Below are 27,794 nucleotides of genomic sequence, written 5' to 3' on the forward strand. Positions count from 1 at the left end.
TAGGAACTCTATCATAAAATTATTATAAATGCAAAACATTAAAAATATAATAATAAACATCCTGTAACAGCACCCTATGAATGCAATAATAAATTTACTTTAATCCTTTATCCCACTGTGAGCAAACAAAGTTTGCGCCTGAAAATATCTTCAGGACTGGGTAAGGTAGTACAACACCGGGCAACTTGTAGCAAAGGTGGACCAAGCTAACATCACTCCTATCTCAGTATCTCCCATAATGCAAAACACATCTCCTTGCAGATATGTATAATGTTATGCATTAAGGGAAGGGCCACTACCCAGACTAGTTTTGACCTTTATTGAGGTGTATTTAAGTAAAGACCTTTCTAAAAATTAGACGATCCCGAAAGATTGCCCAACTCAGCTTTGTTCCACTCAGTGACAGGCTCAACCTGTCACCATAAAGAACTTCTCAGCGTTGGCTCTACCCAGTGGCAGGCTCACCCCACCACCAGACAGAGCCATAATCTCAGCGGTGGCTCTACTCAGAGACAAGTAAAATCCTACCCCAAGCACTACCCAGACTAGTTTCGACCTTTATTGAGGTCTCTTCAGTGGGAACCAGGCCCAGAAGTGGAGATACCAGGCAGAAGCAATGGCGAGGTCATCTTTACCTATAGGAGTTGCCAAAAGGTGTGCCATCTTTTTATTAAATTACTCTGGATTTAGAGAAAGATGTTGAAAGTCTATTTTTCACTTGGTTAGACTATAATAAATTTGGTTTAATTCTTTATCCAAGTGTGAGCAAACAAAGTTTGCACCTGAAAATATCTTCAGGACTGGGGTAAGGTAGTACAAGCCTGATATCTCCACTTCTGGGCCTGGCTCCCACTGAAGACACCTCAATAAAGGTCAAAACTAATCTGGGTAGTGGCCCTTCCCTTAATGCATAACATTATACATATCTGCAAGGAGATGTGTTTTGCATTATGGGAGATACTGAAATAGGAGTGATGTTAGCTTGGTCCACTGTTGCTACGAGGTGTCGTACTACCTTACCCCAGTCCTGAAGATATTTTCAGACGCAAACTTTGTTTGCTCACACTTGGATAAAGGATTCAACTAAATTTATTATCGTCTAACCAAGTGCAAAATAAACTTTCAACCCTATGAATGCCTCAAACAACCACAATAACTGAGACTCTTTAGTAAAAAGCAGCTATAATTCTAACATGTATTTGACATAATAGATGGAATAGACAATACTGAAACAACATGAAATGACAGCCTTCCCTCTGCTACACAAGGTCTCTATATTTTTAATTCTATCTAAACCACCACATTCTACCTTAAAACCCTGGGAGTTGACTTACTGCTCACATGGTATCTACTAAGTACAACAAACAGGCCAGTAGAGAAATACACATTTTTATTTTTATTTTTTGTAACATCTGATCCACACATGAAAGGTCACAAAACATATATGTCTTGTAGCCTTTAAAATGTGGGCAAGAGGAATCTGTTCACACTTTGAAGAGCTGAAGGTCTTTGAGGAAGACACAGTGGGGGAAGATTATTCCAATGAACAGAAGTAGATAGAATGAAAGAGGAAGCAGTGAAGTTGGTTTGGTGAGTTTCAAGATGAATAGTAAAAAGGTATTTTTCAGCAGTGGCTCTTGTTCTAATGATTTGAGGAAAGTGGAGGAATAATAGTGGCCAATTCTGCAGAGCACTGTCCACGAAATTATCTGTAGAAGAGGCACAGAAACTGAACATCTGTGAGAGAGGGATTGAAGTGGATAAGTGAGAGAGGAATCATTACTTAACTGGATTGCCCTTTTCTGGATAGAATCAAGCAATCTTAAATAGGATTTTAGTGCATCACCTGAAATATGGGAGCAATATTCCATAGTTGGCAGCTGTGAAAGTGTGCATAGTGTCCTGTGCAAAAAATTACACCAAGTTTTTTGGCAGCTGCAGAAGCTATAGATGAAATGTGGTTGTGCCATGAAAGATTGAAGGTGCGAGTTAATCCAAGAAGAGAAATCTGATAGGGTTTGGATATCTCTGTATTATGAAGATGCAAGCTCTTTCTTGTGAGAAATCGTACAGGACTGAGTTTTGGTGGCATTGAAATCCACAAGGTTGTCCTTGCCTAATTGGGATACAGCTAGGAGATCAGAGTTCAGGTCACTGGTCATGGTGGATCTTGAGGATTCTAATACTTAAGCACTACAAGATTTGTCAAATGTAAAAGAGGAATAGAATGTACTGGCATCAGGAAAGTTATGGATAGCATTGGAAGTATGTGAGAGCAGATCATTTATATACAAGAGGAAGAGAGTAGATGATAGAATGGAACACTGGGGTACTCCTGCATTGGTGGGGAAATCTGAGGAGAGGAAACCGTCCACCATGATGTAGTGACTAACCAGTGAGAAAGTCTGTGATCCAGTGTCAGAGTGTGGAAGCAGACCATAGAATGGCAGCTTGCTGAGTAGGCCGCTGTTCCAAACCCAATCAAATGCCTTTGAAATGCCAGCAAAGGTTGATCGATTGGTAGAGCTTCTGCTACTAATGGCTCACGCAAAAAGTTAAGCAAGTTTGAGCGCAGTTAGTAGTTGGAAGGGATTCAATCTTTCGATGCTGTTGGCACACTCTCCCTCGATGAGTCTTTGAACTCCCTGGAGGTGTCACATAATAATAAATGTTGAAGGCAACCACATGAGTTTCTCCAGATTTTTCCATGGCTTCAGTCTAGAGATGGGGGTGAAAGCGAGATGATTTAGACCATTGGTCGACTTTTATTGCCTTTCTTTGGGATAGGCTGGTTGTGGGCTTGTTTCTATGCTGTAAGGCAGATGCTAACTGAATAGGAGAGATTGAAGAGGCGATACAGGATAGGTGTTAGTTCTGGGACACAATTTTTTAACACAACAGGTGGGATACCATCAGGACCAGATGCCTTGTTTGTCTTCAGGTTATTCAGGATTTTTTGGATTTCATTTCGCCAGAAGACTATGGGCAATATGGAGAGAGCTGTTCTTATTGAAGTGAGGGAACTTTGCCCATGTCATCAATGTAGGAATTGTAAGAGAAGAGTGATACTAGTAAGTTTGCCTTGTCCTTAAGTGAGGTGACCACAGTATCATCTGAATGTGAGAGTCGTGGAAACCTGGGTGGGTCAGAAGCTGTGCCTAATGGCCTTGGTAAGGGACCAGAAGGAGTGACAGCTATTTGGGCAGAAAACAAATTTGCAGCATTTTGGCACTTTCCAAGTCTGATTTGGACTTGGTGATGATTCATTTACAACTGTCGCGAGCTACATTACAGGCAGAGTAGCTGGAGGTTTGGTCTTGAGTCATTCATGGTATGCAGAGGTTTTTTCTTTTACTGCGGTGGCACAGTTTTTTGAGCACCAAGACTTGGATGGTGACTGAGAGTTTTGGAGTGGAATAAGGGATGAAAACCTTCATTCCTGTGAGGATTGTTACTGTTATTCAATCTGAAGGTGTTTCAATCAGAAGAACTGAAGTGTAGTCAGATTATGAGGAGGAGGAACAGAAGTCATGGAGGTCGTCCCATTTGGCACCCTTCTAGTGCCAAAGGACACGAGACTGTGACCTGGTGGATGAAGGTAGTTCTGTGGCAAAAGAGACGTATGAGGTTGTGATCTGTTACCAAGAGGGGAACTGATATCCACAGTATACTTGAAAGAGGGAAAGATTGCTGAGAAGAGGTCAAGTATTCTGGGATATTGATGATCTTTAATAGGATATGGCTGATGGCAAAACATCAGCATCCCTGCCTGTTTGATCTGTGAAACTGGAGAAGAGAAAGCAATATGTGTTGCTGACATGAAGAAGGATAACCTCACTATTGGGGTATTTCGACTACAGAAAGTCGAGATTTAGAGGCAGATAGCTGAAGAGACCAGAGTGGAAAATGAAGTTTGGAGAGTGATAGAGAGAGTATAGGAAAAGGGCAGGTTGATTTGTTAGGGAAATTGTGGGCCAAAGCAGATACTGTGAGGATTCGAGATTTTGCAATCTCTGACATGGCATGTTGGTTCTAACAAGGTAGAACATGTTAAAGTTGTCAAGTGACAAAGAAAACATAAGTTGGGTCATGTTTTCCAAACACCAAATGAAGAACTTCAAGTGCTCTAGCAGCAAACAGAGATGGCTTACATTGCTTACAGTAATTACATCCAGGAATTCAAGGAGGCATCTAAAATGTTATGCACTATCCAATGCAATAAAAATCAAGAACTTGTATTTAACCAGTTTTGATTCTCTTTCATCAAACTTCTGAACAACACGTAGTTAGAATATGATAAACACTATGCTTTTTATCTTAGCAATACCTTATGAATATGATATTGCTATAACATATTTAAATGTTATAGTTGGTTCTGATTTTAGCACATCTTATGTATTTAATAAAAAATACCTAACAATGGGTTTATGGGTCATAATGATTTAATAAACCTACTAGGGGTGCTTAAGGGTCAAAGCTGTATAACTGAGAGGAGACCTCCACATAGCCTTTAAAGGAATGCGGAGAACCGACCAGAGCTTCTGACCTAATGTCCAATCCTCACCTTCTCGTGGTGCACCCTGTTGGGTATCTACTTTGATACTGAACGAACGAGGATGGGCTGGCAATTTGGGATTTAGCCGACCAAATTGTATTCTTATTGGTTAAACCAAAATAAAAAATGATGGTACAACATGACAAAATTTCATGCCGGCTGGGGCGTCGCCCGGTTAAACAAGGCCCCCGTTGTTTTCGCCAGGGAACCAGGGTGAACAGCGAAAAGTCAGCTACTGGAACAAATCTGAAAACAAACCCCAACTCAACATCACCAGAGTTAAAGATCGGTACTATCAACGTAAGAAGCCTGAATGGCAAAGAAATGGAGCTAGCTGAGGAATTAGATAAGTACCAGATCGACATAATAGGGGTGACTGAAACAAAAAAGACCAAAACTGGTGAGATCTTTCTGAGCAATAAATACAAAATGTTATATTCAGGCAATAACAATCAAGGAAAAGAAGGAGTAGCCATAGTATTCAACACAAAATACGAGGCTAATCTTCTTGAATGGCAGTCAGTCTCAAGTAGAGTAATGTGGGCAAATATGAGAATGGGGAACTGGACAATGAGACTTATTTGTGCCTATGGTCCCACAGAAGGCTCTACTAAGGTAGAAGTGGAGGAATTTTTTGAGGCTTTAGAAAAAGCAACTGACACAATGAAAAAGGAAAAGTTGGTCCTTGTTGGGGATCTAAATAGTAGAGTAGGAAATGATTGTGAGACATACAAAAATATTTTGGGAAAATTTGGAGAAAAGAGCAAAGCTAATAATAATGGCAAATATCTGTTGGATTTCTGCTCAGGACATGGACTGGTTATTACTAACACCATGTTCCAACATAAAAATGTGCACAAATTCACATGGAGAGATGAGGCTAGGAATAAGAAAAGTCTCATTGACTATGTTATTGTTGATAGTGATGTTTTCTCCCTGGTGCAGGACACCAGAGTGTACAGAGGATTTGAAATTGGAAGTGATCACTATTTAGTCTTGAGCAGGATAAAATTGAATTTCATATTGAAAAGAATAACATGTAAGAAAGTTTTAAAGCGAATAAAAGTTGAGCAGCTCTCAGATGTAAACTGTAGACTAAAATACAGAAATATTATTGAAAAGAAAATGAAAGAGTTTGAGAACAGGAATCAAACCTTGGAGATTCAGTGGCAAACTCTGAAGGAAACATTGATTGATTCTGCCAGAGAGGCACGTGGTGAGGTTGTGTGCAAAGATAAAAAAATCAGAACTCCCTGGTGGACACAGGAAGTTAAAGAGGCAGTGAAGGAAAAGAAGAAAGCATATCAAAAGTTCCTGGCAAATAAGTCAGCTTTTACTCTTACAGAATACAGAGACAAATGTAAGAAAGCTAAACAGTGTGTAAAACTAGCTAAACAAAAGTCATGGGAGGACTTTGGCAAGAATATAGAAAATAAATATCAAGAAGGTGGCAAAATATTCTGGAGGTTATTGAAGAAGCTTAGGAATGGAGGAAAGAGTGCTGTAAAAGGAATTAGAGATGATAAAGGTGAAATGATAACAGGAGAAAAAGATATCCTTGAAGTATGGAGTAATTACTTTGAAAAACTGCTAAATGAAACAAGCAGTGATGACAGCACAGTGATAAAAAACACTGACCAGGCATGCAGTCAGGAATACATATCCATACTTGAAGTAGAAAAAGCCATCAAAGGCTTGAAATGTGGAAAGGCAGCAGGAGTAGATGATATTCGACCAGAAATGCTGAAGTATGGTGGTATAAGAGTCTTACAGTGGCTGCACTGCATAGTTCAGAAAGCCTGGACAGAGGGACGAATTCCCGATGATTGGAGTAGAGCTCTCATAGTACCCATATATAAAAAGGGAAATAAAACTGCATGTGAGAATTACAGAGGTATTTCCCTACTGAGTGTTCCTGGCAAGATCTATGCAAGTATACTTGAGAAACGGTTGAGAAGAATTGTGGAAGAAAAGCTTGGTGAAGAACAAGCTGGATTCAGGCCAAATAGAGGCTGTCAGGATCAGATCTTCACTTTACGACAAATAGTCGAGAAAGCATGGGAATATAACAAAGATCTGTATTTAAGTTTTGTCGATTTGGAAAAGGCATATGACAAGGTGCCAAGAGAGAAGCTATTCAATACGCTGCAGTTATATGGTGTCAATGGGGCATTATATCAAGCAATACTTAGTCTTTATTTGAGTTGTGAGTCAGCAGTTAGAATTGAAGGAAGTACAGGAAGATGGTTTAATGTTAAATCTGGTGTGAGACAAGGATGTACATTATCCCCTCTGTTATTCATTATCTATATGGATCACATTATGAAGGAATGTGGTATTAAACCTGATATCAAAATTGGAGATGTTAATGTCAGCTCTTTGCTTTATGCGGATGATGTTATACTCCTAAATAAATCCGCTACAAGTCTGCAAGATTCTCTGACTAAATTGAATAGCTGTTGTAATAGATATGGTATGAAGGTCAGCAATAAAAAGACAAAGACAATGAAAATAGGCAGAATCATTGAAAATGTCAACTGTGTTGTGAATGGAGAACCTGTGGAACAAGTAAAACATTTTAGCTACTTAGGCACAATTTTTACTGAAGATGGTAAACTAAATATAGAAATAGACAACAGAATTAGCAAAGCTGGTATCGTGGGAAGTCAACTGAATAAATTCATATGGAATAAGAAAGAAATTAGTTGGAACACTAAATTAGCTGTATACAAAACTGTGTTCAAACCAATTTTAACTTATGGATCTGAGAGCTGGGTCAGAAGTAAAACACTTGACCAAAGACTAGAGACCGCAGATATGAGAGTCCTGAGAAAGATTAGAGGCGTGAACAGATGGCATCAATGGCAATATCATATTAAAAATGAGGATATTAGGAAAGAACTTGACATTGTCAGCATCCAGGAATGCGTTAGCAGAGCTAATCTCAGATGGTATGGTCACTTAAATAGAATGGGAGAGGAAAGATTAGCAAAACAAGTGTTCTCTGCCAGGTTGGCAGGAAAATGACCCAGAGGAAGACCAAGATATAGGTGGATTGATACGGTACAAAGTGCCTTAGACGATAGAAATATAAGATCTGATAATGTTGGAGTCTTGACAAGTAACAGACTGGTTTGGAGGAAAATTGTAGATAGGAAGTTAGTAATAATGTAATTTTTTCATGTAGTACTGTCATATCCTGTACACCCCTTGAGGGTACATGGCAGGAATTTGATGATGATGATGATGATAAACCTACTAGTTTTGCCACTTAAGCTAGTGGTTTCATCTGGGTTGGAATGAACATACAAATATACAAGCGTTACATATGAATCAATATGTCACTAAAAAACACCAAATGTGTAGGAACCGTTACACAACAATACAACAGAAACATGTGAAGCATGGATGCTGGCACATGGTCAGTATTATTCAGCAGGTACATCCGATAGTTAGCAGAAAAATTAAAGTCTGATGTGTCACTCATTAAGATCTAATGAGTGACTTCCAAATGTCACACAAAATCATCCCCTGGTTTCTGTTTAGATTGCCTTGTGAGTGGATCCATTGTAGTCTCTTTGATGTTGCAGGAAATGAAGTTATTATCTTCTATGTATGGCATGGAGCTCTTATTCCATTCAATGTTGTGGTAAGTGTGGGAGAAATGGAATGCCAGGCCTGAGCTGTCTACTCTGTTGTTATTGACATCTCCAATATGCTCCTTTTGTCTTATTTCTAAACTTCTCAATGTTTGCCGTATGTAGCATACATGCTCCACATGTTTTTCTGTTGTACTTGTATTCTTGTGTAACAGTTCCTATACGTTCAGTGTTTTTTTTAGTGATGTATTGATTCATATGTAACCCTTGTTGTATTTGGATGTTCATCCCAACCTAGATGAGGCCACTAGCTTAAGTGGCAAAACTAGTAGGTTTATCCATAAACCTACTAGTTTTGCCACTACCATCAATGAAAGATCCTCTAACCACAAACAAGAGCCTCATGTGAAGGGACATGAGGAGGAAATGATGATCTCACAAGGTACATTACAGCTTCATGCAGGATATGCAAACCCCATGTTACAGTGAACTGTTTCTCTGGTCCCTATAATATATTTTCATTTTTTTTTTCCTCTCTAAATCTAGCAGTCACCTCCAGGACTTCAAAAATTGCATGCTAATTCACCAGTCAGTATCTCACTAGTCATGCATCAGCTTGGGTGGAGTTCTATGGCTGCTTAATATATCATAGTAGCATGGTTCAGTCTGGATAATTTATAGGCTCAATTAATACTATTGATAATTTTTACCCTGTAACTACCAATGTTGAAGCAATTTTTTAACTTTTAAGTGGTAATGAATTTCATTGCCTGTATGAGACCACCACTACCCTGCTTACTGGAGGCCTGATGTGGCTTAAAAAATCCGTTTAGTCTCTAGAGCAGTGTTTCTAAATTATGGGAAAAAATAAACCATAGTTTCTCCTCCCCTTATTTGCAGTCAACCCCAATATATTAGATGGAAAATTCCAGAAATAAACAATTTATAATTATATCGCCAAAGTGGATTATTTCAAAGCTGAATGTTTGTAGAAACTATGAAAGTTTTGTAAGTTGATCTGAGAGCTTATGAAAATACAATCCTCAGCATCTCTGAGTTGCTCTAGCACTACTTGACTCAGGTAGCTAAGGCAACTCGGGGATGCAGAGGATTGTACTCTCGTAAGCTCTCAGGTCAACTTATGAAACTTCCATAGTTTCTACAAACATTGGGCTTCAAAATAATGTTGGATCTAGTATCCAGTTTGCCTATGTAATTTTACATCGCTGAAATTAAGCTTTGCAGCTCTTTCTTTAAGTAATAGACAATTCATAAGTTTTAAATTGTGTGCTGTTCTGAATGGCTCTCGGTTATCAGATCGACTGTCACAGTATTGCAATGCTTATGTTCAAGTAACCCTTATTTACTTAATAATGGCTCCAAAGCAAGAGAAGTGATTCTGGCAATTTGGATATGCCAAAGAGAAGCCGTAAAGTGCTTCCTTTTAAGTGAAAAGGTGAAAGTTTTCCACTTCATAAAATAATAAATAAATAATAATAATAATCTATGCTGAGGTTGCTAAGATTCCATTCACATTCAGACAATTTTTATTTCAGTACAGCATGTTGTTATAATTGTTCTATTTTATTATCAGTTATAAATTAGGCACAGTATCTCTTACTGTGCCTAATTGTATATTTGGCACAGTAATTTTCCTATAAATGTGTATAGTGTATATTTCCTATAAACACATTTTCCTATACATGTGTATAGGAAACAACATTGTATATATAGGGTTCACTACTATCCATGGTTTCAGGTATCTATGGGATGTCTTGGAACGTATCCCCTGCAGACAAGGGGGGGTGACTACTGTGCATATCAATATGCATAAAATAATAAAAAAAAAATGGCCCATAGTTATAACAACATACCACGTGTACAATTACTTAAATAGTGTTTATCAGTCTATGAGACATGAAGGAAAAAAACTCACCACACATTTCATCAATGATACATGAACATTTATTATTTACTAATGATTACTTTCAGGTTTTCAGTTCCAACACTTACTTTGTCTTGAATCACTCTTTTATGGAAATCAAACAATTTCTCCTATGCCATTATAAAACAAATGTTGATGTAAATACATAGAAAATCATCATAAAATTCTCAATAAAATAAAACAAAACTATGCAACATTAACAAAATTAATGGGCTGTCTGAATTCAGAAAGGCTCAAAAACTTTGGCACATGGACATAGCCAGTGATATCGTATGACATTGGAACAATTGACAAAAAAAAAAAAAAAAAAAAACACTTAAGTAACGTTTTTAAAATAAATATACAAAAATTATATATTTTGAGAAAAGAAAGAAAGAGCAATAATTCTTAATTCTTTCTGCACTTTCCAATCTTTCAACCTTTTTGAAAGTTTATTATTATGTAACACCTTCAAGGAGTCCAAAGGCTCATCGAGAGGATGGCATTTACTCTACAACTCTGCATCTCCACCACTTAATCCACCAACTACAGCAAACCACAACTACCACATCACCTATACCAACACCATCTACTGCCCACCACCACCACTAATATTTTTTGTCTGTAAACTGTGTTTGTTTTCAAGGCCGATTTGTTTGTATGTGGGATGAAAAACTCAAGTTTCTGGAAGAAAAAACCTTGCTACCTCCATATGAGATCACTAACTCACCTACAATTGAAAAAACAAAAACCCATATGAAGATTCCTCTCATCATGATGAGAAAAGAATTTAGTTTTCCAATGGGTTACCTGAATTCAGAAAGGCTCAAAAACATTGGCACATGGATATGGCCAGTGATGTCATATGACATTGCAACAACTGACAAAAAAAATAAAAAAACACTTAAGTAATGTTTTTAAAATAAATATACAAAAATTATATATTTTGAGAAAAGAAAGAAAGGCATGCAATAATTCTTAATTCTTTCTGAACTTTCCAATCTTTCAACATTTTTGAAAGTTTATTATTATTATTATTATGTGACACCTTCAAGGAGTCCAAAGACTCATCGAGGAGATGACACTTACTCTACAACTCTCCGTCTCCACCACTTAATCCACCAACTACAGCAAACCACATCATCTATACCAACACCATCCACTGCCCACCACAACCACCACTAGTATTTTTTTGTCTTTAAACTGTGTTTGTTTTCAAGGCCAATTTGTTTGTATATGGGATGAAAAATCCAAGTTTCTGGAAGAAAAAACCCTGCTACCTCTGTATGAGATCGCTAACTCACCTTCAATTGAAAAAACAAAAACCTATATGAAGATTCCTCTCATCACGACGAGAATCGAACTTAGTTTTCCAATCAAAGAGCGCAATGTACTGTCATTCTCCCAATTGTGCTACAAAGGTGCAAAATAAATTAATAATAATCGGGGGGGGGGGACTAGCAGAGGGTGGTTTCAATCCACAGACCTCTGGGTTATGGGCCCAGCATGCTTCCACTGTGGCACTCTGCCGCATGCTCTTAATAACTAATACTACTATCTGCATTCCATCTATTTTAGATTGTTATTTCAAAGTATACTTGAATGCTCTCTATAGATAAAATTATGTTTGCATTTCTTAATCTCTTATTGGTCATATTCCATTAACAAAATCAGTGATAATTGGTAAAACAGGTGTTTGTAATGACTGGCATGATCAAACAGCTGCAATAAGTAAGTTACAAGAAACTATTTACAACATAAAACATAATACAGAATCAATACTATGTAAATAAAACTAACATTATTATTATTATTCGTGACACTTCCAAGGAGTCTGAAGACTTGTCGTAGGAAGACACCTATTGTACAACTCTCCATCTCCACCACTACACTGAACCTCTACTACCAATCATCTACATCAGCACCATCTACTGCCCAACACCACCACAACTAGTATTTTTTGTCTGTAAATTGCATATGTTCTGAAGGGCCGATTTGTCTGTATGCAGGATGAAAAACCCCGAGTTTCCAGGAGAATAAATCCTGCTACCTCCATATGAGATTGGCTAACTCACCTTCGATTGAAAAAGTCCATATAAAGATTCATGACGAGACTCAAACTTGGGCCTTTTCCAATTGAAGGGCGCAACATACCATCGTTCTTCCAATTGCACTATGGGGGCACTTAAATTAAACTGAAATTCTGATTTTTTTACTTGTCAACCAGAAATTCTCACTCATCACAGATGACCAAACAAGTACTTCAAGCCTAGGTTGGAAAGACCTGTATTTGAATTCCACTATGATGTAAAGAACCTTGATCAGGTAATTTCAATCAAATGGTGAGTTAGTCAGCCTCATAATGAAAGTGGAAGTTTTGTTCTCCTGGAAACTTGAGTTTTTCATCCCTCAAAACAGGCAAGCCAGTCCCATGAACACAGAGAGCTACAGGCATAAATACTTGCCTTTAAGGGATGCACAGCTCAGGAATGGCAAGCCAGCTGCATTAATTACTTAAATTCTCTAACAAGGGTACTCAACCCATCTTAGATGGATGAGAATTGGATGGATGGATGGATGGGAGGGATTGTGTCTCTATACTGTTAGAACATTTTCATTTGATATCAAACGGGAAGTAACTGCTGTGAAAATTTTCTATCATTCTCAGAAAAAAAAAATAAATAACAATTTATAATTGATAACAAAGTTTGCAACAATTTTATTTATAATCAAATTATCCAGCTTTTCCTATCTTATAAATATCATACCTTGATAATATTTGATTTTGTGAAACTTCTATGTGAAACTTTCCTTATTAGATTGTTGTTTCTGAAACAACAGGAACTATATTTGCTTCTATCTGGAGGAAATCTTAACAGAGAATTCCAAAAAAGAGATGGAAAAGCTGTAGTATATACGTGGTCCATTCTGGTTAGAAATGGCAATTTTCGACACATGTGAAAACTTGATATGGACTGACTCAAAATACAAAATAATGAATTCATAGTGTTACCTGGAATAAATTAAAATAAACATATAATGAATTGTAGTAATTAAATGAAACACAAAAATATAGTATAGCCACAATCATAAAAATTCAGACTGAATTACTATTAATACAATTTTAGAGCAAAATCATAATGCAATTTTTTTTTGTTATTTTATTTATTTATTTTTTGGAGAAACACCATCACATCAATTCAACCTATATATTATGCACAGAACATAAAAGTTTAAATTTACCTTCTCTGACCTTTCTTCTAGAATTTTTGGAATGAATTCTAAAACAACTTAAAATTCATCAAGCTGGCTGACCGAATGGTTGGTCAAATGACCTCGCTGGCCAAGTGGATAGTGTATCCTGTGTCCAACCAAAACGATGTGGTTTGCAATAGTTCCAGGAATACCCACTTAGGTACAGATGTTTGTGAATGCCCATAAGATCCTTGTTTGTCAACAAGTATCCTATAAACTCCAGGATAAGAGAGAGAGTAAGACATGGACAGATGTTCAGCTCAGATTTGTCTACAAGATCATTGAGTATATTTTACTTCAAGAGTCTGATAAGTCTAATTTAGCTAACCACACTACACATAGAATTTACTGGAACAAAACTAAAGTCCTACACAAAAGTTAATTTCTTCTTGAAAGATTATATAAAGAAAATTGTGAAGTCCACATTCATAGTACCTTAACAAAAAAGATTGTCTTAAACTTTCCCATTTTTGGGAAGTCATCCTAAATAACACTCCTCATTCCTATGTTTCTGAAAATTGTAATTATTTAAATTTATTCATTATGTATTAATTATTTATCTGAATTCTAATATTTGTAGATGGAGTTATCCTCGTGCAGTTGATAGCATATATTGTTATGCACTTGCAATTTAAGTGTTAGTCTCATTGTATTTATCTCTTTTCAAATGTATTGACAATGGCTAGGAAACTTAGCTGAAATTCTAAAAACATTAAATTTTTTTTTCCCTAAGATTCCATTGTTCTATAATTTTATCATTATGTCATCTGTTTACAATTTGATATTTTGATCTAGATTTCTCCAAACTTATTCATGGCATGTGTCCAGAGGTGGGCAATGTTGGCCAATCTGCTGTGGATCTCATCATTATCATCAAATTCCTGCCATGTACCCAGAAGGGGTGTACAGGATATGATAGTACTACATGAAAAAATTATATCATTACTAACTTCCTATTTACAATTTTCCTCCAAATCAGTCTGTTACTTGTCAAGACTCCAACATTATCAGATCTTATATTTCTATCGTCTAAGGCACTTTGTGCCGTATCAATCCGCCTATATCTTGGTCTTCCTCTGGGTCGTTTTCCTGCCAACCTGGCAGAGAGCCCTTGTTTTGCTAATCTTTCCTCGCCCATTCTGTTTAGGTGACCATACCATCTGAGATTAGCTCTTCTAACGCATTCCTGGATGCTGACAATGTCAAGTTCTTTCCTAATATCCTCGTTTTTAATATGATATTGCCATTGATGCCATCATTTCACGCCTCTAATCTTTCTCAGGACTCTCATATCTGCGGTCTCTAGTCTTTGGTCAAGTGTTTTACTTCTGACCCAGCTCTCAGATCCATAAGTTAAAACTGGTTTGAACACTGTCTTGTATACAGCTAATTTAGTGTTCCGACTAATTTCTCTCTTATTCCATATGAATTTATTCAATTGACTTCCCACCATACCAGCTTTGCTGATTCTGTTGTCTATTTCTATATTTAATTTACCATCTTCATTAAAAATCGTGCCTAAGTAGCTGAAATGTTTTACTTGTTCCACAGGTTTTCCATTCACAATACAGTTGACATTTTCAATGATTCTGCCTATTTTCATTGTCTTTGTCTTTTTATTGCTGACCTTCATACCATATCTATTACAACAGCTATTCAATTTAGTCAGAGAATCTTGCAGACTTGTAGCAGATTTATTTAGAAGTATAACATCATCCGCATAAAGCAAAGAGCTGACATTAACATCTCTCCAATTTTGATATCATGTTTAATACCACTTTCCTTCATAATGTGATCCATATAGATAATGAATAACAGAGGGGATAATGTACATCCTTGTCTCACACCAGATTTAACATTAAACCATCTTCCTGTACTTCCTTCAATTCTACCTGCTGACTTACAACTCAAATAAAGACTAAGTATTGCTTGATATAATGCCCCATTGACACCATATAACTGCAGCGTATTGAATAGCTTCTCTCTTGGCACCTTATCATATGCCTTTTCCAAATCAACAAAGCTTAATACAGATCTTTGTTATATTCCCATGCTTTCTCGACTATTTGTCGTAAAGTGAAGATCTGATCCTGACAGCCTCTGTTTGGCCTGAATCCAGCTTGTTCTTCACCAAGCTTTTCTTCCACAATTCTTCTCAACCATTTCTCAAGTATACTTGCATAGATCTTGCCAGGAACACTCATTATTCCTATCAGGAATAATGACCTTGATAAGATCAGTAGAGAAATACCTCTGTAATTCTCACATTCAATTTTATTTCCCTTTTTATATATGGGTACTATGAGAGCTCTACTCCAATCATCAGGAATTCGTCCCTCTGTCCAGGCTTTCTGAACTATGCAGTGCAGCCACTGTAAGATATATAATATATAATACCACCATACTTCAGCATTTCTGGTCGAATATCATCTACTCCAGCTGCCTTTCCACATTTCAAGCCTTTGATGGCTTTTTCTACTTCAAGTATGGGTATGTATTCCTGCCTGCATGCCTGATCAGTGTTTTTTACCACTGTGCTGTCATCACTGCTTGTTTCATTTAGCAGTTTTGCAAAGTAATTATTCCATACTTCAAGGATATCTTTTTCTCCAGTTTTCATGTCACCTTTATCATTTCTAACTCCTTTTACAGCACTCTTTCCTCCATTCCTAAGCTTCTTCAACAACCTCCAGAATATTTTGCCACCTTCTTGATATTTATTTTCTATATTCTTGCCAAAGTCCTCCCATGACTTTTGTTTAGCTAGTTTTACACAGTGTTTAGCATTCTTGCATTTGTCTCTATATTCTCTAAGAGTACAAGCTGACTTATTTGACAAGAACTTTTGATATGCTTTCTTCTTTTCCTTCACCGCCTCTTTAACTTCTTGTGTCCACCAGGGAGTTCTGATTTTTTATAACCTTGCAGACAACCTCACCACATGCCTCTCTGGCAGAATCAATCAATGTTTTCTTCAGAGTTTGCCACTGAATCTCCAAGGTTTGATTCCTGTTCTCAAACTCTCATTTTTTCTTCAATAATCTTTGTGTATTTTAGTCTACAGTTCACATCTGAGAGCTGTTCAACTTTTATTGTGTCAGATGCTATTTCTAAAGCCTCAAAAAATTCATCTACTTCTACCTTAGTAGAACGTTCTGTGAGACCATAGGCACAAATAAGTCTCATTGTTCAGTTCTCCATTCTCATATTTGTCCACATCACCCTACTTGAGACTGCCTGCCATTCAAGATTAGCCTCATATTTTGTGTTGAATACTATGGCTACTCCTTTTCCTTGATTGTCATTGCCTGAATATAACATTTTGTATTTATTGCTCAGAAAGATCTCACCAGTTTTGGTCTTTTTTGTTTCAGTCACCCCTATTTGTTGATCTGGTACTTATCTAATTCCTCAGCTAGCTCCATTTCTTTGCCATTCAGGCTTCTTATGTTGACAGTACCGATCTTTAACTCTGGTGATGTTGAATTGGGGTTTGTTTTCAGATTTGTTCCAGTAGCTGACTGTTTGCCCTGGTTCTCTGGCAAAAACAATGGGGGCCTTGTTTAACCGGGCAATGCCCCAGCCGGCATGAAATTTTGTCATGTTGTACCATCATTTTTTATTTTGGTTTAACCAATAAGAATACAATTTGGTCGGCTAAATCCCAAATTGCTAGCCCATCCTCGTTCATTCAGTATCCAAGTAGATACCCAACAGGGTGCACCACGAGAAGGTGAGGATTGGACATTAGGTCAGAAGCTCTGGTCGGTTCTCCGCATTCCTTTAAAGGCTATGTGGAGGTCTCCTCTCAGTTAAACAGCTTTGACCCTTAAGCACCCCTGCTGTGGATCTTGATTGGCAAAAGCCATGTTGATGGTCACTGATTAGTTGACTGTAGGATATCAAAGAAGTTGATTGTTGAAGACCTTTTCCACTACTCTCGACAACACTTAGGTGAGAGCAACAGTTCAATGGTTGGATGGTAGACACATCACTTTTTCTTTTTTTGAATTGGCTATATGTAAGCTTGCTTCCATGCTGTAGGGTGGAGGCTAGCTGAGTATAATATAGTGTATTAGATGATAAAGAACAGATCAGAACATCTGTTGAACACAACTGGTGGGATTCCATTAGGACCAAAAGCCTTTTTGGTATCCCAGCTGTTCAAGATTCTTCCAATGTCTTTTTGACAGAAGACCACAGGAGGCTATATAATGGTATGTACCAGGTAAAGGAGCAGGAGGTGATCTGCCTTCATAATCTAGTATGCCAGGAGGTCAGCCTTGAGAAATGGTACCATTTGGATGAGAAAGAGATGGAAGCACAAATGGACAAAACTTATGCCCAATGGCTTTTGCAAGGGACCAGAAGGCATAACTCCCATTGGCACAGGTGACAAGTTTTTTATATTTAGCCTTATCAAAGTCGGATAGGTGTAAGCATTGAACGAAGCTGAAATTTGTTTTTTTTTTATTTCTAGCCAATCCCAAATAAGTAGGGTTTTTTTTTTTTGACTGCCCTGGCACACTTGTTGGAAAACCAAATGACATGGATACATGGCAGGAATTTTGAACAGAACGAGGAAAGAAAACTGCCATTCCAAAATGGATAATTTCTATAACAAGATCACATCAAGTATCTAAAGTTTGACCATGGAACGAAGTAGTAGAAGTCATGGATATCATCCTAGTTGACATTGTTGTGATATAAGACAACACAAGGTTGTGAATGTTGAGAGGATGTTCCACAAGAGATGAAACTTGCATGAGAGTAACCTGAATTACTAAAAGGAGCAGTCACCTTAACAGTACCTGGAAGGAGAACTAGTTAAGAAAAGATCCAGTGTTGGGGCATGTGAAGAGGATCATCAGAAATCTTGGTTCTAATATGAATGATCTGCTTTAAATTGTTACATGCAATTGTTAAATTGTTACCTCCAAATAACTCTGCTTCTAATCAAGCTTGGTCAGCAGAATTTGAAAAAGGGAGCCAGCTGGAACTGTAGCCATCAAAGTCATCAAGGATGACTTTGCTGCTAGAGAATTTTTAATGAATTTAAAGAATTTTTAAAAAATTTAAATTTAAATAAATTAAAATTTTTTTAATGAATTTAAAGAATTTTAATGTGTTCCATTCACTAACAATTCTCCATGTAAAAAAAATCTACTCCTCACATCCCTCTTCACCACACTCTTACATAACTTCCAGGTATAACCTCTGGTTTATTCCCCTCTCGTCTTCTACATCTCATCTGGATTAATCAGATAAAATCCTAACATAAATGTCTACCAATCACCCAACCAACTTCAGTCAGTATGGTTAAATTGACCAGCACCAATCTACTCTCATACTGCACCTTTTCTTTCTTTACCATGCTCGTCACCTTTCTCTTTATACTCTTCATGGATCTGATCACCACCAACTGTCTTGCACCTCCTCTTTAGAATTTCCTTTTCCAGCACAGCTTGCTTGATTTCACTGTTCATCCATTTCATTCCTACTCTATTTACTTGTTTAACCCTTGGTATGCAGGTTATACATTGCTTCTGTCAGACACTGCCTTGTGAATTTCCATACATTGTCAACATCTTTTTCACTCAGCTCATCTACCCGGTGTACTGATGCTGACTATAGAGCTCCCTATAATCACCAGCTTTATACTTCCACATATATCCAATTTTTGGCAGTAACCTTTTCTTGTTTCATCACTTCCCAAACAAGCACCTCATGATCACTCTCACCAAATGATGGCAGAGTCAACATCTCATTAACAACTACAACTTGCAAAGTTATCACCAGATCTAAACCATTAAAGCCTCTAGTTGCTTCTTCAACTGCTTAAGCATATAAAAGTATAAAATTTTAGCAGTAGCTACACTGCATAATTCAGTGGGCCTGGTCAGAAGATTGAATTCCAGATCACTGGAGTAGAGCTCTCATAGTTCCTATCTATAAAAATATAAAGTTGAATGTGAGAAATACACAGGAATTTTTCTACTAAGTGTTTGTTCCAGATAAGATTTATGCAAGCATACTTGAAAACAGGCTGAGAAAAATTACAGAAGAGAATCTTGGAGAAGAACAAACTGGATTCAGGATGAACAGAGGTTGTCAAGATCAGATTTTCACTTTATTACAAGCAGTTGTAAAATCATGGGAATATAACAAGGATCCTGCTGTGGGCATGAATGTTTGTGATTGTCTCTGAAAATACTAGTAGTGGTGATGGGCAGTAGATGGCTTTAGTGTAGTTGTAGTTGGTGGATTGAGTAGTGGAATCAGAAAGTTGTAGAGTAGGTGCTCTCCCTCGATGAGAGGTGTCATGTAATAATAATAATAATAATATGTACTAAGTTTTGTAATTCTGGAAAAAGCATAAGGCAAGGTGCTCAGAGAAATGATTTTCAAAACACTAATCATATGAGGTAAATGGAATATTATACAGAACAATACACAGTCTAAATTTAAGTTGTAACTCAGCAAATAAGAAGTGAAGAAAATACAATTGAAGGTTTGATGAAAAATTACATGTAAGACTAGGATGCTTATTTCTGCTCTAATTCTTCATCTTATGAATTTCAATATGAAATTGCCATATAGCATTAAATGTGATATTAAAATCAGAGATATCAAACTCAGCTCTTTGCTGTACTTCTAAAGATGTACTTCTCTGTACTTCTTTGCTGTACTTCTGCAGATGATGTACTTCTAAACACATCTAGTGCTAATCTCCAGGATTCTCTGACTAAATTGAATAATAGCTGTAACAAATTTAACATGAAAATCAGTAATAAAAAGACCAAAACCATGAAAATAAGCAGGATTATAGAAAACTTCAGTTGCATTCTTAATTGAACACCTATAGAATAAGTAAAGTATTTCAGCTATTCAGGCAGTTTTTAGTCGTCGTCATCATCAAATTCCTGCCATGTACCCTCAAGTGGGGGATGTACAGGATATGATAGTACTACATGCAAAAAATTACATCATTACTAACTTCCTATCTACAATTTTCCTCCAAATCAGTCTGTTACTTGTCAAGACTCCAACATTATCAGATCTTATATTTCTATCGTCTAAGGCACTTTGTACCGTATCAATCCACCTATATCTTGGTCTTCCTCTGGGTTGTTTTGCTGCCAACCTGGCAGAGAACACTTGTTTTGCTAATCTTTCTTCGCCCATTCTGTTTAAGTGACCATACCACCTGAGATTAGCTCTGCTAACACATTCCTGGATGCTGACAATGTCAAGTTCTTTCCTAATATTCTTGTTTTTAATATGATATTGCCATTGATGCCATCTGTTCATGCCTATAATCTTTCTCAGGACTCTCATATCTGCAGTCTCTAGTCTTTGGTCAAGTGTTTTACTTCTGACCCAGCTCTCAGATCCATAAGTTAAAACTGGTTTGAACACTGTCTTGTATACAGCTAATTTAGTGTTCCGACTAATTTCTCTCTTATTCCATATGAATTTATTCAATTGACTTCCCACCATACCAGCTTTGCTGATTCTGTTGTCTATTTCTATATTTAATTTACCATCTTCATTAAAAATCGTGCCTAAGTAGCTGAAATGTTTTACTTGTTCCACAGGTTTTCCATTCACAACACAGTTGACATTTTCAATGATTCTGCCTATTTTCATTGTCTTTGTCTTTTTATTGCTGACCTTCATACCATATCTATTACAACAGCTATTCAATTTAGTCAGAGAATCTTGCAGACTTGTAGCAGATTTATTTAGAAGTATAACATCATCCGCATAAAGCAAAGAGCTGATATTAACATCTCCAATTTTGATATCATGTTTAATACCACTTTCATTCATAATGTGATCCATATAGATAATGAATAACAGAGGGGATAATGTACATCCTTGTCTCACACCAGATTTAACATTAAAAAATCTTCCTGTACTTCCTTCAATTCTAACTGCTGACTTACAACTCAAATAAAGACTAAGTATTGCTTGATATAATGCCCCATTGACACCATATAACTGCAGCGTATTGAATAGCTTCTCTCTTGGCACCTTATCATATGCTTTTTCGAAATCATCATCATCATCATCAAATTCCTGCCATGTACCCTCAAGGGGTGTACAGGATATGACAGTACTACATGAAAAAATTACATCATTACTAACTTCTTATCTACAATTTTCCTCCAAATCAGTCTGTTACTTGTCAAGACTCCAACATTATCAGATCTTATATTTCTATCGTCTAAGGCACTTTGTACCGTATCAATCCACCTATATCTTGGTCTTCCTCTGGGTCGTTTTGCTGCCAACCTGGCAGAGAACACTTGTTTTGCTAATCTTTCCTCTCCCATTCTATTTAAGTGACCATACCATCTGAGATTAGCTCTGCTAACGCATTCCTGGATGCTGACAATGTCAAGTTCTTTCCTAATATCCATATTTTTAATATGATATTGCCATTGATGCCATCTGTTCACGCCTCTAATCTTTCTCAGGACTCTCATATCTGCGGTCTCTAGTCTTTGGTCAAGTGTTTTACTTCTGACCCAGCTCTCAGATCCATAAGTTAAAATTGGTTTGAACACAGTCTTGTATACAGCTAATTTAGTGTTCCGACTAATTTCTTTCTTATTCCATATGAATTTATTCAATTGACTTCCCACGATACCAGCTTTGCTGATTCTGTTGTCTATTTCTATATTTAGTTTACCATCTTCAGTAAAAATTGTGCCTAAGTAGCTGAAATGTTTTACTTGTTCCACAGGTTCTCCATTCACAACACAGTTGACATTTTCAATGATTCTGCCTATTTTCATTGTCTTTGTCTTTTTATTGCTGACCTTCATACCATATCTATTACAACAGCTATTCAATTTAGTCAGAGAATCTTGCAGACTTGTAGCAGATTTATTTAGAAGTATAACATCATCCGCATAAAGCAAAGAGCTGACATTAACATCTCCAATTTTGATATCAGGTTTAATACCACATTGCTTCATAATGTGATCCATATAGATAATGAATAACAGAGGGGATAATGTACATCCTTGTCTCACACCAGATTTAACATTAAACCATCTTCCTGTACTTCCTTCAATTCTAACTGCTGACTCACAACTCAAATAAAGACTAAGTATTGCTTGATATAATGCCCCATTGACACCATATAACTGCAGCGTATTGAATAGCTTCTCTCTTGGCACCTTGTCATATGCCTTTTCCAAATCGACAAAACTTAAATACAGATCTTTGTTATATTCCCATGCTTTCTCGACTATTTGTCGTAAAGTGAAGATCTGATCCTGACAGCCTCTATTTGGCCTGAATCCAGCTTGTTCTTCACCAAGCTTTTCTTCCACAATTCTTCTCAACCGTTTCTCAAGTATACTTGCATAGATCTTGCCAGGAACACTCAGTAGGGAAATACCTCTGTAATTCTCACATTCAGTTTTATTTCCCTTTTTATATATGGGTACTATGAGAGCTCTACTCCAATCATCGGGAATTCGTCCCTCTGTCCAGGCTTTCTGAACTATGCAGTGCAGCCACTGTAAGACTCTTATACCACCATACTTCAGCATTTCTGGTCGAATATCATCTACTCCTGCTGCCTTTCCACATTTCAAGCCTTTGATGGCTTTTTCTACTTCAAGTATGGATATGTATTCCTGACTGCATGCCTGGTCAGTGTTTTTTATCACTGTGCTGTCATCACTGCTTGTTTCATTTAGCAGTTTTTCAAAGTAATTACTCCATACTTCAAGGATATCTTTTTCTCCTGTTTTCATTTCACCTTTATCATCTCTAATTCCTTTTACAGCACTCTTTCCTCCATTCCTAAGCTTCTTCAACAACCTCCAGAATATTTTGCCACCTTCTTGATATTTATTTTCTATATTCTTGCCAAAGTCCTCCCATGACTTTTGTTTAGCTGGTTTTACACACTGTTTAGCTTTCTTATATTTGTCTCTGTATTCTGTAAGAGTAAAAGCTGACTTATTTGCCAGGAACTTTTGATATGCTTTCTTCTTTTCCTTCACTGCCTCTTTAACTTCCTGTGTCCACCAGGGAGTTCTGATTTTTTTATCTTTGCACACAACCTCACCACATGCCTCTCTGGCAGAATCAATCAATGTTTTTCGAAATCAACAAAGCTTAAATACAGATCTTTGTTATATTCCCATGCTTTCTCGACTATTTGTCGTAAAGTGAAGATCTGATCCTGACAGCCTCTGTTTGGCCTGAATCCAGCTTATTCTTCACCAAGCTTTTCTTCCACAATTCTTCTCAGCCGTTTCTCAAGTATACTTGCATAGATCTTGCCAGGAACACTCAGTAGGGAAATACCTCTGTAATTCTCACATTAGGAGAAAACATCACTATCAACAATAACATAGTCAATGAGACTTTTCTTATTCCTTGCCTCTTCTCTCCATGTGAATTTGTGCACATTTTTATGGTGGAAGATGGTGTTAGTAATAACCAGTCCATGTCTTGAGCAGAAATCCAACAGATATTTGCCATTATTATTAGCTTTGCTCTTTTCTCCAAATTTTCCCAAAATATTTCTGTATGTCTCACAATCATTTCCTACTCTGCTATTTAGATCCCCAATAAGGACCAAGTTTTCCTTTTTCATTGTGTCAGTTGCTTTTTCTAAAGCCTCAAAAAATTCCTCCACTTCTACCTTAGTAGTGGGACCATGTTGCAGTTTTTAGTGAACACGGCAAATTAAACTTAGAAAAAAAGACCAGAAAAGCAAAGCGGGTATGGTGAGGAGTCCGTTGAATAAATTTATATATTGAATAAGAGAAAAAAATAGCCAAAACACTAAACTAGCACTACACAAGACAGTGTTCAAATCAGTTTGAATTTATGGATCTGAGAGCTGGGTTAAAAATGAAGCACTTTATCAAAGATTAGAGACCACAGATATGAGAGTCCTGAACAAAAAGTAGTAACCTGAATAGATGACATCAATGGCAGAAATACATTAAAAATGAAGACTTCAGGAAGGAACGTGACATTGTTTGCATTCAAGAATGTGTGAGCATGGGTAAACTAAAGTGGTATAGTTAGGAAAACAAGTGTTTGTTGCCCAGATGGCAGGAAAAAGACCCACAGGAAAACTAAAATTTGGGTGGAATGATTCAGTCAGAAGTACCTTAGAAGAACAAAATGTTAGATATGGTAATACTGGAGTGATGACAAGTATCACACTAGGAGGAAAATAATTGATAAGAGATTCATAATAATGTAAATTAATTGTGTTACTGCTATTTTGCTAGCCTGAACACCACTTGAAGATAAATATTCAAGAAACTGATGATGATTCTTTTATACTCTTCATATTTAGCTATATTAGTCTTATTATTATTATTATGACACCTCCAGGGAGTCCAAAGACTCATCGAGGGAGAATGTGCTAACAGCATCAAACGATTGAACCCCTTCCAACTACTAACCAAGCTCAAACTCGCTTATCTTTTTGCAAGCCATTAGTAGCAGAGGCTTTACCAATCGACCAACCTTTGCTGGCTTTATCTTACAAATGTTTATTAAATGCATTTTTTTATATTGCTTTTGTTTTTTCAGTTTACCAGGTAGCCAAACCTGTTTTGTATGTGTTGGTTTCTGTCCCAGTGATTCATATGCTGCTTGTTTATTATTCAGTTTGAATTTTTCCCAATGAGAATCTATACAGTCCTCATTACGACTGCATTTTCTCAAAATTGCTCTTTCAGTTTTGGTAAAGTATTCTTCCACTATCTTATTGTAATAATTGCACCTTAAATTTATTTCTTTGTTAATTCTTAAGCTTGGTTTTCACTTTTTTTTATATTTTGTTAAAGTTAATTGCTTCCAATGTCTACAGATGTTAGAACTTGAATATCCAATTTTTCATCTGGTTTTACTGTTCTATTCATTACTATACATGGTAGATTTTTTAGCCATTTACGCACATCATTTTGTGTTTACTCATAGTTAAAAAAAAATATTATTTATTCTAAATTCATTATCTGCACAAAACTGAAGTAATGTTATTCCATTTGAGCTTTCAGTTGTTTCACTGAATCTTTGAGACGTCCCTAGTACTACCAATCCTTGTGCTTTATTCCTGTGCTGGTATTATTAAGCTGAATTTTTTTTTTTTTTTTAAGGGGTACTCCTAAACTGAAGCAGGCAAAATAGCTGTAATCATAATAGTTTTTTTTTTAAGTTTTCTGTAGTGTTTCATAATATTCTTCACTTTCTGGTTTGTTTTCCTTTTTCAGGACTATAGGCCCTAACCAATGCTGGCATGGTTGGCTGAGTGGTTAGCGTATCTGCTCTTGAGCCAAAAGCCTATGGGTTCAAATCCCACCATGGGCATAGATTTTTCGCAGTTCATTATAGTCGGTGGATTGAGTGGTAGAGACAGACTTGTAGAGTAGGTTCCTTCCCTCAATGAGTCTTAGGACTCCCTGGAGATGTCACGTAATAATTATATTTAAAGTTTTATTTTTATTCTTTCAGATAGATATTCACATTCATTTATTTTATTTTGAAAATTCTCATGTATTCTTATTCCTACACTTTCTTTAGCTCTTTCTTGTTTCTCAAGATTCCACTGAAAAATATGTGATATTTAATTTATACATCCTTTACTTTTCTTTTTTGTTTCTGATATGCAGGCTATTTTTACATTTTGTTTATCCAATTCTTTAACAAGTTCTACTTGTTTTAGATTTAAGGAACAAATATTCCAACTTAAAATCCTTAATGTGTTCTGTTTCTAATGCTTTTCCATTGTCTTTCAAGGTCGAATCCATATGGACAGTGCAACTACATCCTGTACTGTTTCTATGAGTGTTTTGTTTTTCCATCATACAAGCAGGTAATATGGTCTTCATACCTAGGCTGACTTTTCTGATAGTTTACAATATGGCATATATCGCTGATGTTGCCAGGAGGATTGAGAAAGCCTGAAAATAGCATTAATATATTTTACTAATTTTTCGGATTAGAAAACCAACTTAAAACACTGGTTATATGTAAAACAAAACGAAAAAAAATTCAAAACAGTATTTAAACAGGATCATATATTTTAAAAAAATCACTGGATATTATTTACACTTTAAGTGAAATAGATAAAACAATATAAGCGAAGAGTCAAGTAGTCTGTAAGAGCAGTGATTGTTGTTAGTAAGAACCTAGCAACATGATCCAGATGCTATAAATGCTGTAGAGAGCACATAACAGATTACTTGCAAGTTCCACATATAATTCAATGCTACCATTTTATTTGCAAGCACACTATTAACTATAATTAACTAAAGTGAAGGACTGCACCATTTAGATTCACTAATACTTGTATCGGCAGTTATAACAGCATACCACATGGTAAAAGAGCGCACTCTAGCGAAAAAAATAATATATTAGTCACGTGCATATTTCAGATTAAATAATGGTAGTGTAATTCATTTTAGAAATTATGGACTTTACAACCGTGTTATAAATAACTATTTAAATTTCCCGACGTTTCGTCATTCATATCAAGGTCATCATCTGGAGTATATACAAATATACATGAAAGCTAAATTCTATTTAAAATAACATGAGAGAAAAATTCTTTCTTATAGATAGTTTTCTTACAGTAACAATGATGTCCTATTATTAACATTACAATTGTTATATTAGATTTAGGATTCTGAATTATCTACAGTCCTGTATATAGTTAACTCTTAGGGAGAAAGGTTCTGTAGGTAGAATATGTGCCTTCCATATGCTTGGGATTTTTAGACAATCATTATTGTTCAGATTAGGGTAGTTGATAAGAATCTCACAGGCTTCCTTAAATTTGCGTTCATACCATGTTTTGGTGTGATGTAAACAACTGGTGCTTTTTCAGTCAATTCTATGTAAAGTGTTCAGGGCATGATCAGAAAGGCCAGCTTCACCATAGCTATCATATTTAATGTGTCGTTTATGTTCCTTTTGTCTGATAGGAATTGTGCATCCTATTTCCCATATATATGGCAGATTACAGTGCAATAAATACAGTATACTTCAGGCTGGGCCAGCAGAGGGAGTGGGGTCTTTGGATGAGTTGAGTAAAAAAAAAAAAAAATCAGCTAACGCCTTTTTTTTCCCGTATACGGGGAGTAGGCGAGGCCATTTAGCCCCATGTAACTTTTGGAGACTGAGTGGGCAGTTCAATCTCCACTGGTACCAATCAGAGATAGATGGCCCAAGGCTATCACTAATTAAGCGGTACTCAGTGAAGAGAGACGGCTCAAATGTGCCGCCATCTCGTGGTCCCTAACCCTAACACAATATATTTAATGTCTGAAATAATGTGGGTTCTACGGTCGATTTTCTTGAGTTTACAGGACGAAAAACCCGAGTTTCCGGGAGGAAAAACCTGCTTGCCCGTGCCAGAGATCGACTAACTCGGGAACCGGTCGAAAAAAGGCTTAGAAAAATTTCCTCT

The 27,794-nt window shown here is 36.6% G+C and overlaps 1 protein-coding gene across 2 annotated transcripts in view; it reads right to left on the bottom strand.

Annotated features, from left to right (window-relative positions):
- The window catches only part of Uqcc1 (Ubiquinol-cytochrome c reductase complex assembly factor 1), a 145,103-nt gene extending 118,420 nt beyond the window's left edge, over window positions 1–26,683 (bottom strand). For both annotated transcript variants that reach the window (XM_090405338.1, XM_090405337.1), the window contains exons 1-2: window positions 26,436–26,683; window positions 12,847–13,091 (exon numbers count right to left, since the gene is read on the bottom strand). In XM_090405338.1, coding sequence (XP_090261464.1) covers window positions 12,847–13,083 — 237 coding nt within the window. In that variant the 5' untranslated portion in view covers window positions 13,084–13,091; window positions 26,436–26,683. The remainder of the gene's footprint in view (window positions 1–12,846; window positions 13,092–26,435) is intronic.
- Window positions 26,684–27,794: the final 1,111 nt, after the last annotated feature.

The sequence above is a fragment of the Typopeltis vanoorti genome, chromosome 15 (assembly GCF_054136105.1).
Source record: "Typopeltis vanoorti isolate ZY-2024b chromosome 15, IOZ_Tvanoo_1.0, whole genome shotgun sequence".
Classification (NCBI taxonomy): Eukaryota; Metazoa; Arthropoda; class Arachnida; order Uropygi; family Thelyphonidae; genus Typopeltis; species Typopeltis vanoorti.